General features: G+C 45.3%; 1 protein-coding gene across 4 annotated transcripts in view; it reads left to right on the forward strand.

Moving 5' to 3' along the window:
• VCAN (versican) overlaps positions 1–23,285 on the forward strand; it is a 106,477-nt gene extending 83,192 nt beyond the window's left edge. For all 4 annotated transcript variants that reach the window (XM_008261907.4, XM_070056399.1, XM_070056398.1 and 1 more), the window contains 3 exons: positions 16,559–16,703; positions 21,467–21,649; positions 21,795–23,285. In XM_008261907.4, coding sequence (XP_008260129.2) covers positions 16,559–16,703; positions 21,467–21,649; positions 21,795–21,922 — 456 coding nt within the window. In that variant the 3' untranslated portion in view covers positions 21,923–23,285. The remainder of the gene's footprint in view (positions 1–16,558; positions 16,704–21,466; positions 21,650–21,794) is intronic.
• Positions 23,286–25,446: the final 2,161 nt, after the last annotated feature.

Below are 25,446 nucleotides of genomic sequence, written 5' to 3' on the forward strand. Positions count from 1 at the left end.
TCCCCATTGTCTGTTATATAATAGAGGAATGGAATGAGTTTTCCTTAGTTGAGTGCTTGCTTCATTCCTGTTGATTAGGCTGGGTTTCTAGCCGATCCACTATTAAGTCTACCTCCTACGGATTTTCCCTTATAAATAGCTCTGTGAAAATGTGGTTCTTGCTAGCACCTCTCTGTATGACAGAGGTTAGCATGCCCAGGACCCGGGGGTGCGGATTCCAGTTGACGCTTATTTGTGTCTTACAAATCCAGGCTAGGATTTATCTCATACTGTAGTTGTAGGCTGGACTCCTGTGTGTTCCAGCCTGAACTTAGAATAGCTGGAGTTGTCTGAAAAAGTCTCATTTCGTTCCACACTCACGTGTCTGAGCCAAGTGCCAGTCTGCTTCCAGTCTGTCATTGCTGGTACAGAGTTGGTTTGGGTGTTTTCCTCCTTAGTATGGAGTTGTCCTAGGTGTTGATTTTGCTCTTTATGCTAGCAAGTTACCTTTTCAAAGAAGTGGTTCGCTTCTCTGCTTTTCTCACAGTGTGTAAGAGAAAGCCTTACCCCTTATCCCTGTGAGCTTGGTTAGTGAAATGGAATGTTGACTTATATCTGGCAGCTATGCAAGGATCTGTAAATACCTTAGGGAGTTTATCTTCCCTGCCAGGTGCCATGTAGGTGAACTTGACTCATTATATGTTATTATTCCAAGGCTAACTGGAGTTTTCTGTATCCATGAAAAAAAAAAAAAACCAAAAAACTTTTTAGCTTAGTTATTTGAAAGGCAGAAAAGAGATCTTCTGTCTCCTGATTCATTTCCCAAATGCCTATAATAGCTACAGCTGGGCCAGGAGTCCAGCGCTCAGTCTGGGTCCTCCACGTGGGTGGCAAGGACCCAGCCAGTTGAGCCGTCACCTGCTAACTCCCAGGGTGTGCATTTGCAGGAAGCTGGAGTTGGTACAGAGCCAGGACTCAAACCCAGGCACTCTGACATGGAATATGGAGATCCCAAGCAGTGTTTTAACTTCTAGGCCAAGCACCTGCCCCGTGTCCATTAATTCTTAATGTAGGCTCACAAATACTGTGAAAAAAAAGTTGCCATTTCCAGAGTCTAGGCTGGTCCTACACTTGGTCTACTAGTGAGCACTGCATTTTGCCCACAGAGAAATACTGATCTTCCTAAAATGGCCCGTGTTAATTGAAACCTAAGGGTTATGGGCGGTGCATTGAGTGAGGGCCTCAGATTAAAAAAGGCAGCAAATAAAATATATAAGCAATCAGATTTTAGCAAATGAATGATCCCCATATATGCACAAGCAACTCTGACACACCTCTGGTTTTTTCTTTTCGTTTTTTTTTTTTTAAGATTAATTGTATTTATTTGAAAGGCAGAGGCAGAGAGAGAGAGAGAGAGAATGAATCTTCCATCCCCTGGTTCACCCCTGGATGGCTGCAACAGCCAGAGCTGGGTCGATCCAAAGCCAGGAACCAGGAGCTTCTTTCCGATGTCCCACATTGGAGCAGGGGCCCAGGGGCTCAGGCCCTCTTCCACTGCTTTCCCAGGCCATAGCAGAGAGCTGGATTGGAAGTAGAGCAGCCGGGACTCAAATTGGCACCCATGTGGGATGCTGGCACCGCAGGCAGCAGCTTTACCTGCTATGCCATAGCGCCGGCCCCTGTTTTTTCTTAAGTAACACAACTGTGCAAAGGAGTGTCCCTTGGAACGCTTTGGAACTGCAAAGTCCTCTGCCCCACAGCCTGCCTCCCTGCCCTGTGACTGATCCCTGGCCCTCCGCCCTGCTCTGGTCCCCACTCTGTCCTTCTCCGGCTCTCTGCAGTCCTTCTGCCATCACTGTCCCCTGATGGCTTCCATGTGTGCAGGCCTTTGAGTAAGGAGGCCTCCTCTGGTTCACGGTTTGCTCCAAGGGCTTGGTGACGTCCTCACTGGGGAGAACAGGGTGTGCTTACTCTTGGAAGTGGGGCTACCTGGACCATGGGAGGTTCTGTGGACTCTATGTTTTAGAGTGATCCTCTCCGTTTCTGCACCCCCTTTCTCCCCATTGTTGGTTTGAAATTGTCAGGGCTTACCCGTCTTGGGAGGTAGAGCAGTATTAAGACAACAAGAGTGCTTGATATTTACCTTAGGCTGTCTTTTGATGTTCAGTCTTACAGTTCAGTAAAAACAAACAAGTAGATATTAGGTCTCAATTCAATGATTGCTTTTATTGAGATAATTAAACTTTGCTTCCAATAAACTTGCAGTACAATTATATCGCGTTTAACAGAATCAAGCTTTGTAGCTAGACGAATTCCAGCCATATGTTTATACTAAATTAACGATGCTTTGTGGCCAAGTTATCTAAATTGCTTTTTTTTCTTCAGGTTCTGATTCATTCGTCCCACATTATTGGCCTCTATAATAGGATGTTGATAGCCTTGGTAAAATGCCAAATTCTTGTTTTTGTTATATTTTAAAAATCTGTCTCGTTTATTTGGAATGTTGGCCTAATAAGTTTCATGAAGTCACACTCATGCATAGCGCTGGGTCTGTCCTTTCTCTGGCGATTTATCAGAGAGTGCTTCAAAAAATTTGTGGAAATTCAGGCAATTAGAAGGTAAGTTTGTTTTGCAGAACTTGTTCGAAGTCCACGCACATGAAAGATCTTCATGGAGTCCCTGGAGAAACTGTGCTTGGACTTCAATGTTTCTTGGCACCAAAACAAACTCATCTTTGAAGTCCATTTTCCACGAACTTTTTGAAGCTCCCTGGCTCAAAGCTGTTTTTTCTTAACCCCCTCCCAGTTTTGGCTTTGTCGCGGGGCTTTCCCTGACCGGTTGGTTATTCTTTAACTTCGCTATTGATCTCTCCCAGTGCAGGGTACCTAGTGTGTCGTTAGAAACCCTGACAAAGAACTTCAAGAATGAATCGCTTTGCTTGCCGCCCACCAAGTCATGTCTTCAAAGACACTAAGTTAAACCATCCGAGTCAAGTACACATCAAAGCTGGCGAACTTAAACAAACATGGCTTATCTAATTTCTATACTATTAGCTGACTCCCCAGTTCTTTCTTTAAGCAGTGGTTGAATGAATTGACCAGCCAGAGTGCTTGCTCTCAGATCCGTCGTCTGGCACCTGTGACCTGCCTTCCCCTGGCTATGAACTCCTGCTACTTCCATCTTAAAATTCTCCAGTGTCTTGCCCTCATTTTTAGTCAATTACCGGGGTAGCAGACAAAGCGTGTCCACTTCATCTGCCACCTCCTGAGCCTTCGCATCTCAGAGTGCCCTCTGTTTCTGGAATAAGCCAGGACTTCAACCCCCTGTGGGATTTTTAATATGGACTTACCCTGGTGCTTAGTGTGTTCTCACCTCATGCCCTAATTCCATTCTGTCTAAAGACTCTGCAGAGCCAAGAGTCTTCCTCTTCCAGGAAGCCCTCCTTGCTGCTCTGACCAAGTTCTCCCACAGTGCCTTTGCCCCTTTCCCATCCTAGCACAGATGCCCGAGGGTCGGCTTCCTACACGGAGCCTTCTGAGGTCTGGCTTAACCTTCACGCCAATTTTGACAGCACCTAGCAAACCACTGACCTAAGGCAGATGCTTTAAGAATGATCCAGCGATCGTCAGTACACACTCAGCTCAGTATGAAATCCTGAAATGACCATGTTAAGTCTTCCGGCTGAATCTCTTCCAGACATATCTTGTTTATCTCAATTAAAGACTTTATTTTAAGTAGTACCTGTACGAAAACCACCAAAGCATAATGGGTAGGTTCTCAAATGTGGTGGGAAGAAAAGAAAATGTTTCTCCAAAGTAGAAGTGTGGCGGAGGGCACTTCAAAATGTTCACGGAAAAATGGGATTAAAGGATTTTATTTTGTTACAAAACTTTTAGAAACCCAAAACGCCAGGTTTTCACAAAACACGTTTTTCATGAACTTGGTAAAGTCTGCTTCATGCCTGAGCATAATGCCTGCTGGCAACGTCATTAATTCAGAGGAAAACAAGTGTTTCTCCTGGAAATGGTGATGAATTTGTTCGTGGTTATCCTAGGAACACTTTCGCAGGGAGCCCTGGAGATTAAAAATGGAAAGCCGAGGCTGGTGCCACGGCTCACTAGGCTAATCCTCCGCCTTGCAGTGCCGGCACACCGGCTTCTAGTCCCGGTCGGGGCGCCGGATTCTGTCCCGGTTGCCCCTCTTCCAGGCCAGCTCTCTGCTGTGGCCCGGGAGTGCAGTGGAGGATGGCCCAAGTACTTGGGCCCTGCACCCCATGGGAGACCAGGAAAAGCACCTGGCTCCTGCCATCGGATCAGTGCGGTACGCCGGCTGCAGCGCGCAGGCTGCGGCGGCCATTGGAGGGTGAACCAACGGCAAAGGAAGACTTTTCTCTCTCTTTCTCTCTCTCACTGTCCACTCTGCCTGTCAAAAAATTAAAAAAAAAAAAAAATGGAAAGCCAAGTTCCGCCCCTGCCACCCATGCATGTTTTAATGCATCAGGGCTAGTTGTCCAGGAAGCTTCAGGAAACCAACAATTACCCAAAACTTGGGGGGAGGCCTTTTTTTTTTTTCCTTCAATTTGCACACATATTCGGTGGATATACTTTTTGAAGAAGCGACTTAAACCTTTTCATTTGTATCCCAAATGGAGTGAAACAAGCCCAGGAGGCTTCTCTGCTGTGCGGTGTCAGCGCATTTCCACTTGCGCAGGTGGCTTAGCTAAGGCTGGTTTAGTTGCCTGAGGCTGGAAGGAATGTCCTCCGCCTGTGCTCTGTGGAGGCTGCTCATCCCAGCCCCGAGGAAGCCAGCAGTCCCTGCGGATTCCTTCCTGTTTCTCGGTCTACATGACTCCTGGCAACTTTGTTTCCTACTAAAGAGGGCAGTGTGGTAGCAGAAGAAGCTGATGAAGGAGATAGCAGACTCTCCTTGCTTTCCTCCATTCCCTGAGCTCCGTCCCCAAACCCGTGAGCAGGGGAGACCACTGTGCATCACACAGGCTGCCTCTCCTGACTGTGCGCAGACCTAGGACTGGACAGGGCTGACCGTCCAGTTCCTTTCTGAAGTATCAAGGGGCTTTGGTAAAGTTTGGTCAAGAGCTGATCTGTCTACACGGCCGCGTGTTGTTCCTAAACGTGTTTAACACACTTTCCTCGTCCCTGTCACAGTGTTCCCTTCAGCTCTCTCTGCCGCGCCCGAGTGTGGGGTCCACCGCTCCTGTGCCTCCCCGCAAGCAGTCATGAGCGCCTTGTTCCGCTCTCCGGTTTACTGCAGGGAGCAGGCACACTCCCTCTCTTCTGGAATGTTCTAGAACAGCTTACCAAATCACAGGTCCACCAATGTCTCTCTTTTTTTTTTTTAAGATTTATTTACTTATTTGAGAGGCAGTTACAGAGACAGAGAGAGGCAGAGAGAGAGGTCTTCTATCCATGACTCACTTCCCAAATGGCCACAATGGTCAGACCTGGGCCAGTCCGAAGCCAGGAGCTTCTTCTGGGTCTCCCACATTGGTGCAGGGACCCAAGCACTTGGACCATCTCCGCTGCTTTCTCAGGCCATCAGCAGGGAGCTAGATCGGAAATGGAGCAGCCGGGACTCGAACCCCTGCCCCTATGGGATACTGGCACCAGAGTCAGAGGTTTTACCCACTGCACCACAGTGCTAAAAGATCCACCAACGTCTCGTTTTTCTTGTTGCAGCCAAGTCACCTTGTTACTGATGGTTATGGGTTAGATGATAGAAGGCTGACTGATAATACAATTAATGGTACAATTAGCCTTTAGTACTTAAAAATACTTCTAGAAGGTCATTGAATCTGGCTTTTTGTTCCTTTCGTGTTGAGGGTGGTCCAGGCCTGGCCAGCTGGCACACCTAGCATGTGTGACACCGACTCCCCCTCCAGAGTGGATGCAGGAGAATGACCAGATTGGAGTGGATTTGCCTCAAAATGCAGAGGCTCCCTTTAGCCTTTCGTCAATAGACACATCAGTGTGTCAGACACAGTATTGGAAGGAAAAACAGCTTCGCACAAAGGTAGAGAGAGTAAAGACCCAGGCCTTAACCCAGGAAGAGGGAAGAGAGAGAGAGAGTGCCCCTGGGGGCGCCTGTGTCTTTCCCTGTGGGAAACAGAGCTTGCGGGCTCCTGCTGCCCCAGCTGTCCTGTGCTGGGAAGGGAAGCGGGAACGTTCATGGACTCCTCACTGGGCTTCCCAGGCGGCCGCCCTGGGTTCTGCTTCTCTGAGCCAATTGTAGAGCATTGGGTAGAACAATAGTGCGGAACACGACCCTACCTCAGACCCTGGAGGGCTGCTTTTTCTGCCTGGACGCATCAGGAGACTTTGTATAAAATGTTTGCAGACGGATGCGTGTCAGCTGTGCCGTGGCTCTGGCAGCCAAGTCGCAAGCTGCCTCTCTGTGAACAACTCACGCTGCATATCAATATTCATTTAATTACGTTCAACTCGCAGCCTCCTCGAAGCCAAGGAAAGCATATGCTCTCTCCTTGTCCTTTAACACATTCCTCCTGAGTGCAAGAATTCCCACATTCCCGTCTGCACCAGTCCACCCAGCTCGGCAGGAATATTTTGACTTGTGCTGCGGTTTAATTTGATTTGAAATCAAGAGCTGATTCAACGCGCAGACTCTCACGAGCGATAGCAAAGTCCTAGAGCCCGGAACCCTCCTCTCCGCCTTAGATCGCTAGGGGTGGGGTGCAGAGCCGACAGAACAGGATTCCCCTCGCACGGTGAAATCACTTCCTAATTGCAAAGATTGTCCTGAAGCAAGAAAAGGAGACAGCGGCCCCTGCTCACAGATGCTGTTCCAACAGTGCGTTGGGAAACTTGAGAATCACACACAGACTTTAAATCTAATCGCTAATTAGTTTAAGGCAATGCCTAAACATGGAAGGGGCCTCTTTGAAAAGGTCAATGGGTTTGGCAGTTCCTTCTTGAATCTGGCGCTCCAGCTTCATGGCTGAAGACCTGTGCAAACAAGCTCTCTAGGGGTGCATGCATTACATGCACGTTGCCCCGTGGGGCCTCTGCCCGAGGCCCCCCCCCCCCCCGCCCCCGTGGGAGGAATTTGCATCCTTCTACAAACTGTGGGTAATTACTGCTTTGTAGGGCAGTGAGCTCACACTGTTACAGAGCGATGCTGTACTCAGAGCGGGCCAGATCCTCTCTCCCGCACGGAGCTCTGCCAGTGGGGAAAATAGCGGGCGTGCTGCCACTGCCACAGCTATCGGGAGACCCAGCGCGGTTTTTCTTCCCTTCTGCCTGGTCCTGTCTGGAAGATCCGACTCCAGGCTGTCAGCAGAGGGTAGTGAAACAAAGCCGCTCTTTTCTTCTCCTCTGTGGGTCAGCAAAAGACCTCGTTCTGTTAAAAGACAGCAGCCAAACCATAGCCTTCAAACATAAATAAATAAGGCTGCAGACCAGAGTCACCTTAGCAAGTATGGGCACGGGCAGAGGGACCTCACAGGGAAGTCATTTACACGGGGACTCGGTTAAATAAAACAACGTTAAGTGTCGCCCCACAGGCTGCAAACAAATGCCTATTGTGCACCACAGCCTTCTGGTGGGGGGAAAAAGTCATTTTAAAGTTAGCAAATGTTTTCATTTCTGTCCTAAGTGGTGCTTGGAGACTCCTCTCAGGGACCCGGCTGACCCACGTTCTGGAGGGCCAGGCTAGCCAGAGCGGTTCTTCCCAGTCTGCAGCGCGGCGGAAAGGCGGCTGCTTATCAGTGTCCCGTCCTCCTGGGACAGTTTTCCCTGCAGAATTGGCAGCTGTGTGCTTGCCATGGGCTCCGCCTGGATTTGGCTGTGGTGTGCAGCTGCGTGGGACCGGCGAGGCCAGTCTCAGGCCCCCCCGCAGTGAAAGCAGTTGCCGTGTAGAGACCTCAGCTTTGGGTGCAGGGGCCCTGTTTTCAGAACCCGTCGAGATAGGCCTTTTCCTGGGAGCCAGCTCGCTGGGAATCTCCCTGCAGGCCTTCCTGCTGTGTGTGCAGGTGCGGCCGGTGGGCTCTGCTCGCTTCCCAGGGCTTTTAGGTGGGTGTTCTGGACTGGACATGGCTGCTCGCGCGGTTTCACCATTGGTAGAAACAATCTGGAACATACTACCAGGGACGAGCGTTGCATTCAGACAGAAAATTCAGATTAGCGTTAGCAGTGGCTTGGGATGGAACAGAGTGCCATTAGATTGGTGAGGACGGCTTAACTCGGGTCTGTCTGCTAGCATAGCGTTCTGTTTGCTCACGAGGCTGGGAGGTCACCTCTCAATCCCTGAGTCTTTTTTGCCACGTGGAGTAAGTAGTCATGACTGTTTGGGGGGAGGGGTTCTTCTAAAGCTCCTTTTGTTACCTGATTAGTTGTTCATTCCCAATACTGTAATAATGGGTCTGTATCTCCCCCTAGTGGTCATGTTATGTTTTGTAGTTCAAAACCGCATTTCCAGCTCCACCCAGGTCTTGGCAGTAGTCTCTGAATGAAGTTTCTGCAGCTTTGAATAGTTTAACAATTGTAGTATTAACTGCATGGTATTGTGGACCTGGGGTTACGTGTGAAACGAGGTGGTTTTTCAAATGCAGTGGGAAGCCGACCCACGTGGTCACTGCTTAGTAGAATCTCAGTGATCTGGCTAATGGTGGGACCCATCTCTTCTGTACCTCTGCTTCAGACACTGTGTTAGGAGGCAGCAGAACGTTTTCCTTGGCTGGCTTCCTCGGCAGGTAAAGCTGGAGGGCTTTGGCGGTTTTGTATGAAACTTTCTCATTGTGAATTACATTCGCGGTGTTAGGAGGCAGGTGAGCACCCAGTGAGCCGTTGAGGGGAAGCGCGTGCTACATTGCAGCTGGACTTGAGTAGATGCCTGCAGCAGTTAGGAAAGAACGTAAGGTGTCCTAGCATAGCCTCACCGCACAGATGTTGGGAATGGTTTCTAACCCATGGGATGTGTGTGATTGTTGAAATGCACCTGGCAGAGTCATCGCCATTGTGAAACACAGTCTTTAATTGGCCATCCGAAACCATCTGAATTACAGTGACTGTGAAAGAGTCGGAAGTGACCACATCAAAGCTGCAAGCCTAAGTGTGTGGATGACACGATAGAGACTGACTAGTAGAGTAAGCCCTTGGACGTGACCGATTCGAGTTCCAGCTATGACTGTTCACGGCATGAAATAATCTGTGAATTCTGCTGAGGCACGCGTTTGTACTGTGCCCGGCGATTGCCTGGTGCGTTGGAAGAGCTCTCAAGGACGCTCAGTGTTCCCACGCCAGGGGTCATTGCTGTCCACTCTGCTGGCCACATGGCTTCTCTCCGCCATGTTTTTGGCAGAAACTTGTCTGCTACACAGGTCTATTTCCAGAGGTCTTAGCTCATCTTTCCCTAGTACCAGGAAGTACTGTAGAGGTAAGTGTGTGTGTGTGTGTGTGTTTGAGAGAGACAGAGGCAGGCACAGTTGGAGAGAGGTGAGTCTCAAACTAACCACTGACAAAAAGAACCTCAACTCTACCCAACATCCATCAACTCTACCGAACAGCCATGAAAATCCCATTTTCTTTGTGTTTATATTGTGCTCTTTCTGAACCCATAGAGATAAAAGAAGCCCAAAGATTCTAGAGAGTGTCTGACTCTGTGTCAATGAGCCTAGTGCTCATTGATCGGTTGTTTTTAATTTATTTATTTGAAAATGAGAAGTCAATCTCCCATACACTAGTTCACTTCCCAGATGGCCGCAATGGTCAGAGCTGGGCCAGGCCAAAGCCCGCAGCCAGGAGTTTCATCCCAGTCTCTCACATGGTTGCAAGGGGCCCCGAGGCTTGGCCCATTCTCTGCTGCTTTTCCCAGACCTTTAGTAGGGAGCTGGATCAGAAGTGGAGCAACCAGGACTCAATGGGTGCCCATTTGGGATGCCGGAGTTGCAGGTGGCGGCTTCACCCACCACGCCACAGCACAGGGCCCTCATTGATCGCTCTTTTTAGTTACTTGGCCAAGTTCAGAAAGTGTAGAATCTCCGTGAAAAGAACTTAGATGGGCTACGTATTCTGAAGGGCTAGTTACTAAGTTTGGATAAGAACAGTTGCTTGGAAAACTTCTTAGTCTTAGGGTACTGGTGAAAGGAATTAAAAAAAAAAAACACACAAGATTTGTTTGAATGTTCTAGGAGTTCTTGGACCTTGTATCTTCAGGGTTTTGATTTTTAAATTGGCATTGCCTCTTAAAGACTTCTTTAAAAGGCTTGGTGTGGCCAGAGCAAATACTGGATGCTACACGGACGGAGGCAGAGACTCAGCCACTCTGTGGTTTCCACCCTACCATTCTCCCTTCCCTAACCCACGGATTTGCCTGAAGGACCCCCAGGGACGTTCCTGTCCCAGCAGTCACTAATACGGATGGGATGCCTTGTTTTCTTTCTTTCACTGAGAGCTGGTGCTCAGAGGTGAACCCCAGCAAAGCCCAACAACAAAGTTTTGCGTGTGCCTGCAGAAATGCTGTGTTCCCCTTAGCACGAGACCGTTTGTGCTTAGAGGTGGATTAGTTACGTTTTTGTCATCCGTTTGTCTTGCCGGTACTTTTGAGGCCAATTATCTGCTGGAAGTTTAGGGCCATTGATCGTGGGCATGAGGTGTGTGTTTTAGAAGATAAACATCATCTAATGTCTCCCAGACACTGTGTGATCAGAGACCTTGAAGGGATGTAAAACCCTTCTGGATTTACGAGCTTATTGATAGCTTTCAGGAGCAGAGACCACTCCCCGCCCAGCACAGACTGGGAAGGAGTGAGAAGCAGGGGCCCGTGTGGCTGGTGGCGCCCTAGGGCCAGTGTCCCCTCTGCAGCTAAGGCTGTCCGCACTGCAGAGACCTGAGGAGGAGGCTGTTCCGATCACGTGACAAAGTGAACGGGATTTGGAAGAAAATAAGTGTTTCTATGTTGGTAGATACCGATCAGGAACATAGGTCTCTCTGGGTTTTCCACCTTCCGGGTTAGGACTGGTTGACGGCAGCGCCCCTGTGAGGTGTTGTCCCTGGGGTTTTTGAACCATTTTATCATTTTGGCTGCTGATTTGCTTGAATCTAGTTGGGAGGAAAAGAAAGCAAACATGATCTGAAAAGTGATCGAATCCAGTTTAATAGAAATAGTTGTCACTTTGTACACTGTATCTTTGCAGATATGAAGCGCCAGTCATTGAACTGGAACTTGGGAAATAAAGTAGTTTTGTCAAGCGGTATTTGGCATTAAGCAGTTTTGTGCTAGAATAAATAATTACCGCCAGAGGAATGCACAAAGATTCTCAGCTGGGGATGGATTTCCTCCACATCCACTCTGAGTTTGATGTTGCAAGTTTCTCTGCTAGGAGAAGGGAACGGAAGCACAAAGCAAATGCAGGGTTTTCTTTCTGGCCCAACAGTGAGTGATTTCCTGTCCCAGGGGAGGCAGCCGGGCTGTGGGGCTTGGAGAGGGGAGGCACAGGCAAGCGTGCAGGGGCATGACCAGTATTTACCTTTGTCAAAGGAGTTAGGATGAATTTCCCGTCCCCCTGCTGGGTCTTTGTAGTAATTGTAGTTTTCCCAGCCAGCTCTAGAAGAGGATTAGTTCAGGAAAGATCACCCAGGATGTTTGCTCGCAATTCCAGGAGAAGGAAGTTCAGTGCTGGGGGTTCTGCTTATCCCAGCCATCTTTATTTCTGTATAGACAAGGGCACGCCAACAAGTCCGTGGAAAGGAAGATTTATTTGGGTGGGGAAAAACTTTGGAACAATGCATAGTTGTTTCATAAGAAGCAGTTTGCATGGATTTTTGGAAGACCCCACGTGGGATCCGCTCCCCGTTTGGGAGCTGTGAAGCAATCAGAAGGAAGCAGGATGGAGTTTCTTTGCTCAAGTCGCTTTGGCAATAACAAGGAGCGAAATCCAAGCAGCCCAGCCAAGATAAATCTGCACAATGGGGCTATCAGATATGAGGTAATCCTGCCGCATGCCTGTGGCTATCAGACATTCTTGTAAAAACCACAGAGCTCACTTTTGGTCCTGCACCCTTAAACCACAGCTCCACCAAGCAACAGCGGAAACACACATTGTGAATCAGTGATGCCAGCCACAAAATAATTCCCACCAAAGGCAAGTAAATCTTTCCCCCGAGATGGGGCAGTTTAAGTCCCAAGAGCGCCTTCAGCAGCATTCCGTGTGGATGCTGTCTCCTGTCAACGTGAGATGCTTACTGTGCACACCAGCAGGAAGTGTCAGCCCTGAGATCTGTGACTGTCAAGGGACTTCCTCATTGAGTAGTGCTTGCTGAGGTTAGGTGCACTGTGGGTACCTGGGAAATCGCTAAGTCCGTCCCGTCTGATAAATGCAGACATCCATGCATAAGGTGCTTGCCTACTGATGAGAGGAATAACTCCTGCTCAACTCTAGACAACTTGGAAAATATTAAGGAATATATGGAATAAAGTATTATCTATCAATTTCATGTATTCAAATATGAAGTTTAGAAAATTATACTGGGTTTTATTTATTTATTTTTTGACAGTGAGAGAGAGAGACAGAGAGAAAGGTCTTCCATTCCGTTGGTTCACCCCCCAAATGGCTGCTAGGGCCGGCGCGCTGCGCCAATCCGAAGCCAGGAGCCAGGTGCTTCCTCCTGGTCTCCCATGCGGGTGCAGGGCCCAAGCACTTGGGCCATCCTCCACTGCACTCCCAGGCCACAGCAGAGAGCTGGCCTGGAAGAGGGGCAACCGGGACAGAATCTGGCACCCCAACCAGGACTAGAACCCGGTGTGCCAGCGCCGCAGGTGGAGAATTAGCCAAGTGAGCCGCAGTGCCGGCCTGGGTTTTATTTTTATCTGTAAATATGTCGATCCTTATATATTTTCATTTGTCACTTATTGTACTATTTTCTACTTTCTGTTCTTCAAGGACAGAATGTTTACATAAAATTCTGTTTATCCACTTACGTCATAATATACTGAACATAGGTTCATTCTGTAGGTTTAGTCCTACTTCCTCCTTATTTTACATAAAATGTTGTTCACATATCTGATCCTTTTTTTAAAAGAATTTTTTTTATGTATTTGAAAGACAGAGTTACAGAGAGAGGTAGAGCCAGAGAGAGAGAGAGATTGATCGATCTTCCATTCCGCTGGTTACTCCCGAAATGATCGAAATGACCAAAGCTGAGCTGGTCTGAAGCCAGGAGCTTCTTCCAGGTCTCCTACACAGGTGTAGGGGCCCAAGGACTTGGGCCATCTTCCACTGCTTCCCAGGCCATAGCAGAGAGCTGGGTCAGAAGTAGAGCAGCCGGGATTCAAACTGGCACCCATATGTGATGCCAGTGCTGCAGTCTGGGGCTTTAACCCGCTGCACCACAGCACCGGCCCCAACCCAGATTATTTTCTTTAAAGATTGATTTATTTGAAAGGCAGAGTTAAAGGGAGAGACAGAGAGAATCTTCCATCTGCTGGTTCACTTCTCAAATGAATGCCATGGCAGGAGCCAGGAACCAGGAGCTGCTTCCGGGTCTTCCACCTGAGTTCAGGGTCCCGGGAATCGGTCCATCTTCTGCTGCTTTTCTCAGGCATTTAGCCTGGAGCTGGATTGGAAGTGGAGCAGCCAGGACGCAAACCAGTGCCCAGTTGGAATGCTGGTGCTGCAAGTGGTGGCTTAACCTGCTGTACCACAAGATTGTCCCCCTGATGATTATTATTTTTAAAAAGATTTTATTTATTTGTTTGAGAGGTAGAGCCACAGACAGAGAGAGGGAGAGAGAGAGAAAAAGTTTCAATAATCGCCGGTTCACTCCCCAGATGGCCACAACGGCTGGAGCTGAGCCAATCCGAAGCCAGGAGCCAGAAGCTTCCCCTGTGCCTTCCACCTAGGCACAAGGGCCCAAGCACTTGGGTCATCTTCTGCTGCTTTCCCAGGCCATAGCAGAGAGCTGGATCAGAAGAGCAGCAGCCGGGACTAGAACCGGGGGTGAAGGGAAGCAAGCAGGCAAAACCAAGGGAAGTAGCACAGTCATGGGAAAGCTCCAAGCACCTGACAGTTGCCGGTTGTGGGACGAATGACTGGTGAGAGGCTGCATGAGTGGGTGTGCTCCCCCTGCACCCATCCCAGGGAAGGAGAGAAAATCCGGTGCCCTTAGGGTTGCTAGAGTTGGATTGAAATCGATCTTGTTTCTGGATTAGGCTTTCTCTAGAGAAATCTTTAAAAAAAGCAATTTCATCAAAGACTTGATTTTTTTTTTTCTTTAGCCTGGCACAGATCTCTTCTCCCCCAAACTCTCCCCTATCAAAAGCAGTCACAGCCTCTCTTGAGTTTGGCATGATTGAGGAGGGCCTTTAAAATAAAACCAAGCACAGAGATTGCAGGACAGTTGGAAACATTTCAGACTTCAGGGCTTTCCTTGAAATGTTTTGCTGAAAAATCTCAGTTTTTACCATATGTAAAAGTGTTCCAAACCACTTTTTTTTTCTGAGAAGAGAAGTTCCATTCTCTAGTATATTGGCTATACTGTTTTGTCCTTGAGCTAGAGTTTGTTGGTAAACAAAGCCGCATATGATGGATGAAGGGGATTTCTTTGAAGCTTCTGTCACAGCAAGTATTGAAGATTCAGAACATAGAGAGAAACTCTTGATAGCGAAAACACTGCCGAGGGCCCAGTACAGTTCTTGGGTAAACAAAATAAAACGGGCCAGACACATTCTGCATTCTAAAGGACATAAAAATAGAGAAACGATACTGTTGGGAGTAAGGAAACCGTAGGGCCATTTTCCTTTTATTTATTTATCTTTTGCATGCTCTGAATTGAGTGTAATTGCCTGCTCTCTTATATGTGGTTCTTTCTTTTTTGTCTTTATTTTCCCACATAAAATGCTTTAATGCATTGTTTCAAACCATAGACCTTTTGGACGTCTCCTTTAAGGAATGCCTAACAGATGTGTAGACTCAGAAAAGATCAGCATATTAGCCTTCGTCACCTGTCGTTCAGCCTGTATTTCTGCCTGCTAAGGAAGTGTGCCATCACCAATGCTGTCAGTGTTAGATGTGAGGAAACCTGACGTGGGCAGCATGCCCTGGGAGAGTGACGGTCAAGCCGAACCAGAAAAGCACAAAGCACACTTGCCTCCATCACGTTGCAATTAAGAGCACCCAGGTCCAGGAAACTGGTCTCTTATTTCTAATCCAGTGTTATTGTCATCTAATCAAAGATTGTTCTTCTTTATTAGGCACAGAGATTGCTTTCATAGGCACATATAATTATTGATTGCCATCGAAGCAACATTTTAAAATCACAAAGAAATGAATTTAAGCAACTGTGTCTAAGTTTCCAATGATTCTTGCTTGCACTGGAGTATTGCCAGAGAATGCACATCAAGTTCTAGAAGAGGGCTCCATCCGCTGCAGATACTACTAAATGGCAAACGTAGGTGTGAGGGAAGGCTAGGGCAGGTGCTTCCAGGTAAATTAAATGGTGGCTTAGAATGAGGAATCAACAGATTCTATTTTTTTAAAAAAGATTTATATATTTATTTAAAAGAGTTACAGAAAGAGGGGGAGAGACAGAGAGATCTTCTATCTGCTGTTTCACTCCCCCGATGGCCACAATGGCCAAGGCTGGTCCAGGCTGACGCTGGGAGCCAGAAACTCCATCCTGGTCTCCCACGTGGGTGCAGGGGTCCATGCACTCGGTCCATCTGCTGCTGCTTTTCCTAGGCCATTGGCAGGGAGCTGGATCAGAAGCAGAGCAGCTGGGACAAACTGGTGCCCATAAAGGGAGCCAGTGTACAGGTGGCGGCTTAACCCACTGCACCACAGTGCTGGCCCCCAGGCTCTATTTAAGATATGGATGTAAAGGTAACCAGTAGCAAAACATCAAAATAATAAACTTGTTTTCAGTTATTTGAACACATACAAAGTGAATATTTATACTAAGATATTTTTGAAAGCATCCCTTCTATATCAATGTGTATAATCTGATAAATGTTCCTATTAAAAATAAATCAATTCTAGATTAGATCATAGAGTTCAAATGTATGATGAAGAATGAAATCTCAAACAAAATAAATTCTAACCATTGTATATAAAATGATGGACATGAGTGTATCACAGAAAAAAATAATACTACAATCATATCAGTTTTAAGTAACAAAGGAATTTTCATTAGAAACTATTACACTAAATAAGACAAATGTATTTTATAGTGCTAAATGTAATAAAAGTTTAAAGACTCTGTTGCACTCCGATCACAAGCAGATACATTCAGATATGCACAATTTTTCTTCTAATTTCACTTCTAAGTCTGTTATAATGATGAAATTTCTTACACTGAGTGTTGATTATATATTTAGAAATCTACGCTAACTAGAGCTAAATTTTCAGAAATTTCTCCCCACCAAGGAGTAGGTGTTTGTTGAGAAAAGACGTTGAGACACAAATATTTTCCATTTGAAAGTCGTCTTTTTTTTGACCATCAAAATGATTTTGTCTGTGTGGTCCCACAGAAGTGGAATTCTTTCCAGAGAGACTGGGCTGTTGCTCTGGGTTGCTTTAACTGCTAATAACCTATTTCCTGCACTTTTATAGCAATACGAGAACTGGAGACCCAACCAGCCAGACAGCTTCTTCTCGGCTGGAGAAGACTGCGTGGTGATCATCTGGCACGAGAACGGCCAGTGGAATGATGTTCCCTGCAACTACCACCTCACCTACACCTGCAAGAAAGGGACAGGTAACTGTTGCCCATTAATCACGTAGACTTAAAGTGCAGCGCTGTTACCAAGGGAATTCCGGAGGCAGGAGCTATATTCTTGGAGATACAAACTGGATGTGTTGCATAGGCCATCTCCCTTGGCTCTGCAAGATTTTACTCGTCCAGGACAATTTAAAAGTCTGTTTCCAGTAGTGTTCTCACCTTACACTTGGAGTGCTTGAAATAACAATGGGGCATTTATGGAGGAAACCTGCATGGTGGAAACTTTAAGAAACGCAACAGCTGGCCCAAGGGGTCCAAAACGTGCTTACTTTGATGAGGAGAAAATAACACAATGAGTAGTCCAGTTAAAAGTTGGGATGTATATCCTAAAATAATTTGGATTTGGGGCTTGTTTAAAAAATATGAGGTCCTGGTACATTTGGGCCGTGATAAGGGTTGTCAGTGGTCAGAAGTGTAGGAGCATTGATTCTCGGCTTTTGGCTAAGATCAAGTGCAGAAGGCCAGGGGCTGAAGCCAGGGCCCCTCTAGAGGGCTAAGATCAAGTGCAGAAGGCCAGGGGCTGAAGCCAGGGCCCCTCTAGAGGGCTAAGATCAAGTGCAGAAGGCCAGGAGCTGAAGCCAGGGCCCCTCTAGAGGGCTAAGATCAAGTGCAGAAGGCCAGGAGCTGAAGCCAGGGCCCCTCTAGAGGGCTAAGATCAAGTGCAGAAGGCCAGGGGCTGAAGCCAGGGCCCCTCTAGAGGGCTAAGATCAAGTGCAGAAGGCCAGGGGCTGAAGCCAGGGCCCCTCTAGAGCGTGCCAGTCCCCCGTCAGGTGCTCCTGGTTTGGCTCACCACCTGGTCTCGGGGCATTTCAGGGTTTTTTGATCCATCTTCTAGAAGTTTGCTTTATGCTTACAAACCCTGGGACAACAATGCCATCCCTCTATCCATGATTGAATGCCTTCAAGATACGATAAAACAAAAAAAAAGTGTAATTGGGAATTCTATAGTGAGAATTGCTTAGTTAAGATTATATAGAAAAAATTAAGAAAATTCGTTTTTGAAAGGTGTTTTTTGTGTATATAATTGTCCAATATGTTTGAACCTTTTTTTTTATGTCTGAGCTTCTAAGGCATACTGTATAGATGTCTTCCCTAAACAAACAGAAACTCCACAAATACTTTTAACATTGTTTTTGATCATGGTGTTAAAAAACTTGACTGTGTAGTCCCTGGACCCAAGCTTTTACCCACATTAAGTAAGAGTACATGGTACAAGTGCACAAGATAAACCCATTTGATTTATTCATCTCTAATAGAAGAATAATGAGCCTAGAAAGGCACATTCTATAAAGATTTTAGGAAGGTCACACACCAGTAGTCAGACATTCTGTCGGAACAAAAAGGGAACTCTGAAGAGAGACACAAAGCCACGGTCTCAGGGACGCTGGGCTGGCCGAGCGTCTGTCTGTCTGTCTGTCCGGTGCTGGCTCTCGGGCAGGGCAGAGCTTCCTCTCCGGATCCTCGCTACTCACCCTACTGCAGCACTTCTGCGATGGAGCTCGGAAAAATCGCAAATCCAGTGTTTGCTGTTTTCCTTTTCTCCAATGTGAGAAGCCATCAGTGCGCTGTTTGTCTCGTCCAGATGTTACGTTTGCCTTCTGAGCGCTTAGGTCCTTGGAGCCATGCTCTCCGTCAGAGGATCTAAACGTTACTCTATTTCCTGCGTTATTTTTTCCCATAGTGGGATCTCCCCACAACACAGTGATTGAGAGTTTGGGCCAGATAATTCCTTACTGTGGGCAGCTGTCTTGTACATGCTAGAGGGCTTAGGGTCCTCCCTGTCCTCTATGTAGGGAACACTGGGAGGTCCTTAACCCATCCCCCAGCCCCCTGCATTGCAACAATGGAAAATATCTAGATGTTGCCATGTGTCTCTGTTGTATCAGTTGCCACCTCTCTCTGGTGTATCAGTACATTGCTAACCATTACTCCAGGAAATTTTATAAATGTATTCAGGCTTTGGTAAAAGATATGCTTTTTCTTTTTGGTGTTTTAGACACCTATAAATCTACAGACCTAGGTAGTCCTCCTTTTGATTAATTAAATACTTGTAAGAAGGATGATGAGATATACAAAAGGCACTTAAAACATAGAGTACTCAGTGCACAGTATCTGTGTGCCTGGGGACAGCCTGTGGTTTCCTCCCCACTGCATCCGTTCCCTGCCTGACTCCCACCAGAGGTGACGTCATGGCCATGTTTTTCCCAGTCCTGTGACCACACAAGCTGCATCCTTGGGAACACGGTTGCGTTGTGCACTTCTGGAGCTCTGTGTGCAGGCTGTGCCTCGCCTCTGTTGTCCTTCAGCATCGTGTCTGGGGTGGACCCGTGTTGGTGCGTGTGGCTGCGTGTTCTTCATGTTTGCTGCTGTCTATCTTGTCCTGAATGACGCCATCACAGTCCGTTCACCAGGTCTCCTGTCAGTGGACATTTGGGTTACATTCTGTGTTTTTGCTGCTATAAACAATATTTCTATGAACATTCTTGAACTTGTTCATGATAGACTTTTGTGAGTTTTTGTAGGCTATATTTCCAGGAGCGAAGTTGCTGAGTCATAGGATATATGTACCATCAAATTGACTAGAAAATGCCAAATTATTTTGCAAAGTGTTGTACCAATTTGCACCCCCACCAGCAATGTGTGAGAGCTCCTGTCACTCCACATCTTCTCCAACATTTGGTATTATTGGACTTTGAAATTTTGGCCAATCTGGTGGGTATGAAATGTTATCTGTTGTGATTTAATTTCCATTTTCTTAGGTACTTCTTCTAAATATCTTTTCAAACACTTGTACCTCATTTATAGCTCTCTTTTATAAAGGTTCTATTTATGTCTTTTGCTTATTTTGAATATAAATAGGGTGCTTATCTAAAAAATATTTTTATGAGGGAGTTCTTTTTGCATTCTGGTTGCTAAGCCCTTGAAAGTTGTATATGTTGCAAATACTTCTCCAAGTTTGTACCTTCCCTTACTCTTAGCACTGTTGCATTTTTTAATGAACAGAATTCTTTATTTTGTTGAATTTTCCTTTACAGTTTAAATCTTTTGTTCTCATAAGAAATATTTACCAACCTTAAAATCATAAAAGCATTATGTAGTGCTTTCTAAGTATTCTATAGTTTGCGTTTTATATTTATATATTTCAGTCATCCAAAACTGATTTTCCATGTATTCTCTGAGTAGGGAACCAGCTGTATTTTTCCATGTGAATACCCACTTGTCCAGGCAATGAGATTAGCTTTTCCCCTCGCTCAGCTGTGTTGCTTCTGTCAAATATCAAGCATATATGTGTGGATCTATTTCTGGTCTATTTCCTATCTGTGCCAATACCACAAGTATTTTAGTTTTTTTACATATCTACATATAAGAATACTTTCAGAAGAAACCAAATAATTCTTTCTTCCCAATTATAACAACAACTTATACTTTCTCAGCGTAGTCTAGAACGAAGTATAATGAATTATCTAATTGGTCATTTTTAAATTTCTGTGTGCCTTTGTCTCTGATACTTGTTGGTATCTGGACTCTGGTGTAGGATTTTCATACCATAATAAACGAAGTGTGTGGGTGTCGAGATGGGGGTCACACAGAAGTTAATTAGAGAATCTAGGTATTTACATTAAACCCAAATTAGCTATTGCAAAATATAGCCTTCTAAATATGCTAATAAATTTAGTACCTGTGAGTATTTAACTTTAGAACATTGACATCTAAACATCTTAGCACTATGTTTTCTGGGAATCTTTGTCCCATTGGAGATTCACACTGTTTTCTGAAGAATGTGGCCTGTTCTTGTGGTATCAGAAATCTTAAAGTAAATGTGGATGGGAAACACCATTTGGGGAAAGTTAAGTTGTTACATTTTTACTAGAGATTTATAGTAAAACATAATCTATTAAAGATTAATTTTTAAGGTTAAGTGTATCATTTAAAATGAGTACACTCGTGTTGACTAGAAGTGTTAACACAAATTCAGTTGAACCAATTTTCCCAGCTTCTTGAATTTCAAAATCCACAGATTTTTTTCCTTTTCTTTTTTTTTACTATTTCTGTTTATTGCTAGCTTTGTTATATTTAACACTTATTCATTATAGATTTGAAATGACGGTTGAGTGTTTTAACCTTACCTTCATATATTCTTCTCAAGAGTTCACATGCATATTTGTGAAGGTAATCACAAAAGAGAGGCAAGAACATTGTGTAAGGACAGAAAAGAGCAAATCAATGCAAATGGAACCAGGGAGACTTCATTTCCATTTCGTAGTGTGTGTCCCTATTTCAAAACTTTGAGGTCATTATAGATTGCAAGTTTTTTTCAGGGAGGCAATGCAATAAATAATTCTTACACATTCATTGTTCTCCCAAGTGAAGGTGGGTAATAAAGAAAACTTTGGGCTGTTGATGAACCTACCAGCAAGTGACATGTTGACATGAAATTGGTGCTTTTTAAATTTGGAGTAAAAAAAAAAATCACCCTACTGGATGGACAGATGACCATACAGCTGATTAGCTCTATGAGTCTTCACTATAAAATACACTTCAAGATGACACAATCCAAGATTCAAACCAGGCCCAGAGCCTCGAAATTGCTTTTCTTCTTGAACGGTTCTAGATGAGTGCCTTTTAGTACAGTTCATGGTTTGACACCATAAACAGGGACAAAGAGAGAGAGGGAGAGAGACTCGTGCTAATTGAAATGTTTAGAGTATTTGGAAATAACCCAATGTGCTTTTCTTCAGTTGCTTGCGGCCAACCCCCTGTTGTAGAGAATGCCAAGACCTTTGGGAAGATGAAGCCGCGTTACGAAGTCAACTCCCTGATCAGATACCACTGCAAAGATGGTTTCATTCAGCGCCACCTTCCAACCATCCGGTGCCTAGGGAACGGAAGATGGGCTATGCCTAAAATTACCTGCCTGAACCGTAAGTGGTCCTTTAGAGCGAATGGACAACCGTGCTATACCAACTTCTAGACTCCCTCATTTTACGGCTGTGGTACCGGTCGTTTAGGGTATGGAGCAAGTAATATTGTTGTGTTTTCTTTCTTTCTTTCTTTCCTTCCATGTAGCATCTGCCTACCAAAGGACTTACTCTAAGAATTACTTTAAAAATTCCTCATCAGCAAAGGACAATTCAGTAAACACATCAAAACACGATCACCGTTGGAGCCGGAGGTGGCAGGAGTCGAGGCGCTGATCCCTAACATGGCAAACGTGTTTTTTCATCATTTCAGCCAAAGCCCTAACTCCCTGTGCCTTTCCCATCCCCTCGGGAAGTGTTACCCGTTTGTTCGGACTACCATCCAGTCATTTTGGGTCGCGTGCTCCCGAAGCATTTTCAATGAAAGTATTGGCATTCAGAAAGCAAGCAAGCAAAATGAAAGAACACGAGGGCGTGCAGTAGCCATTTCCAGCCTATCTCGTTTCCTGTTTTCTAGTTGCCTCTGGTGCAGAGCATTTCATAATGTATACCAGCCTACTGTCCTATTTAAAAAGCTCAGTTTCAGCACCCATGGCCATGTAAATAAGATGATTTAATGTTGATTTTAATCCTGTATATAAAATGAAAAAGTCACACTGAGTTCAGGCATATTTAATGATGATTATGGAACCGTAGAGGTCTTTAATCATTGGTTTGGCTGCTTTTATGTAGTTGTTTAGGCTGGAAATGGTTTCCTTTGCCCTTGGACTGTCAGCAAGACGCAAGACGGCTTTTTCTGGACAACCAGCAAACACCAAGTCTCGCGGGTTGCGGTGCCCGTCTCAGCCGCAGGTGCCGTGGGCTTCCACGTGGTGCCGAGGCCCGGCTCACGGCTCCTGACGGATGGGGACTCCACTGTGGAACTCTTTGCTGCATTCCTTTTTCTTCACTTACAAGAAAGGCCTGAACGGAGGACTTTTCTGTGACCAGGAGCAATTTTTAGGGGTTCAAGTGCTAATGATTAACTCAACCAGGTCTACTTTTTAATGGCTTTCATAACGCTAACTCATAAGGACACAGATCATGACATTTCCAATGGATACAGACCTAGGGCTCTGGAGGGCGGGGGGGATTGTGAAAACCACACCACACATGCAAAAAAAAAAAAAAAAAAGAAAGAAATTTTGTATATATAACCATTTTAATCTTTTATAAATTTTGAATGTTCATGTATGGATGCTGCAGCTGTGAGGCATACCTAAATAAATGAAGTAAGCCATACTGATTTAATTTATTGGATGTTCTTTGCCCCAAGACCTAAAATGGCCATAGTATGCTAGTTCTTTTTCACTGGTAGCTTTTATACTTCCCTCACGCCGTTTGGAACCACATAATATAGGTACTTTGTCCCGGATTGAACAATGTGATGGATAGACTGCATCCAGTGTTTATTATGGAAAGAGTGGAAAAGTGCGTAGCTTTCAGCAAATGCTGTTTGTCCACTTGCTGCAAAGAGCGGCTCTGTAGAAGTAGTGTAGGCGCCTCCCCCTTAGCTGGAGTGTATATGTTGACATTTCTCCCTGTTTCTTCACGCCCTGTTTTCTCCCTTTTGTTTGAATAAAGTGACTCCTGAAGACGACTTTGAATCATTATCCTCTTACTTTAATGTTGAAAAAAACAAACCTGTGATGCAAAGAAGGCATTCGGGACTCTTTCCCTAACGTCAGTTAGAGCAACTTTGAGAAGACTAGACAACACATGCGATGCGAGTGGAGAAAGAGCAGACAGAGGTTGGCTCAACACTGATGCTCTTTTGTACATCCTCCCTTGGCGTTTAGAAGGAGTGACTTTGCTGCAATCATTCACAGTGTCTTGAAGCTGGGTCCCCCTGCTGGCTGCATTAAGCGTACCCCACCTTTGGGTGCTGTGCAGCAGAGAACAACCCTGCGCTGACCGTTAGATTTTGCATTTTCCTCTTTCATTACAATGCACATTACACTTTCCTGTATTTATATGATAACATGTATAGTGTGAAATGTGAATGCCCTTTTTTTTGTGACTGAAAAATCTAAAATCTTTGTAACTTTTTATATCTGCATTTGTTTCACCAAAGAAACCTAAAATCCTTCTTTCACTACTCTGACTTGTCTGGTTATTTACTGCTTTAAATCCCCATGCGCACCAACATTTTACATTGCGGTTCCATTGTGGAGAACAGGGTGCTGGCCTGGCTACAATAATCTTGTGGCTCACAATGACGAGTATCTGTGTGCCTACGACACTTGAGATAATGGATCTGAATATGTTTTCATCTACATACTATGCATTCATGTCAACTATGAAAGAAATTCGCAATAGGGAATGTGATCACTCCTGTTACAGAATGCTTGGTATGGTCTAAGCCGAGCGTTGTGCATGCATTATCTATGAGAAGCCCATGAAAGAGTTCCCCTTACTCTCTGATGATGGAGGATTAAGAGAAGAGAGCCCAGGTTATTTGTCCAAAGTCACATAGTTAGTGTGTGGTGGAAACAGGTAGTCTCTGTAGCCTGCTTGATATTCCAAAGAAAAATATGAAAAGTTTGTGCTTGTTTGTCATCTTTTTAGGAGATTAATTTCCTGGCCAGATGATCATATTGAAATAATGATCAGAAGCTGTCAAAAATGTCAGTTCCCATCCATGCAGATATCCACTCATCCCTTCATTTTTCATTCATTCGCGGTTTGTTAAGTTCTCACTGTGTGAGGCCCTGGGGATTCGGCAGGGACTGAGCTGGCCAGGTCTTTGCCCGTGTAGTTTTTATACTGGATACATCCCAGTCTTACAGGCTACTTTGTTCCATATCTTTGTTGGTAATTTGGAAAAACAAAGACATTATGTGCTTTGAAGTCATAAAGCCGATATCATAAAGGACACAGGTGAGTTGCAAACTATTTTGTGGTTTCTTTCTTGGAATGACAAAAATATGCTACGAGTTGTACGAGTTGGTCATGAAAAGATCTGGAAAAGAAGAGACGGTTCTCTTTTCTGAGCTTCTCCTTTGAGTGCTCAGTCTTTTACAGAAAACTTTATAGAAAGCCTATCCCAAGGAAATATGGAAGAATTTGCATTGCTTGTGCATGTATACTCTTGTTAGAGTTATCATCATTTTGTTGAGTGATTGATCTAGATACAAAAATGCAATCTGGAACAGAGTGGGGGATTAAAGGAGACTTGTACTACTGAGTGTCAACAGGAGTTGGTTCTCTATCCATTTTTCAAGGCTGAGTGGCATATAGAGGGAAGACTGTGTTGCTGCCACTGGGGACGGTTTAAGAGAGGTGATCTTCCAGGGTCGTTGAAATGGAAAACAGCAAAGAGAGGTTGTATAGTAAGGGGTCCATCATTTTAACGTGCTGCTCAGTAGGAACAGGACTTGTATATCTAGGAGCTGTTTGCCCAGGAATCATATCTCATGGGCTGCAAACTTACGGGGCTTGGAGAAGGGCAGAAAAAATGACATAGCTTACAGAAATGCTCAGAGTTGGTTGTGTGCGTGATCCGTGTTTCCCAAGAAAGAATCTGGGAGAGAAGGGCTCTAGATGAAGGTAAGAGATTTTATTGAGTGGTTAAAGATTCAATGATGACTTCAAAGCTTTCAATGTGTTTCTTTTTGTGTTTTCTAAAATGGTTTGTGCGAAAAGAATTCTGCATTGTTTATTAATGCATCTTTCCTTGTACTGTGCTTCAATTCACGTTTGCTAGACGAGCCAGAATTTACCCAAATGATTCTTTTCTAAAACACAGCTAAACAAAGTTT

The sequence above is a fragment of the Oryctolagus cuniculus genome, chromosome 14 (assembly GCF_964237555.1).
Source record: "Oryctolagus cuniculus chromosome 14, mOryCun1.1, whole genome shotgun sequence".
In the NCBI taxonomy this organism is placed as follows: Eukaryota; Metazoa; Chordata; class Mammalia; order Lagomorpha; family Leporidae; genus Oryctolagus; species Oryctolagus cuniculus.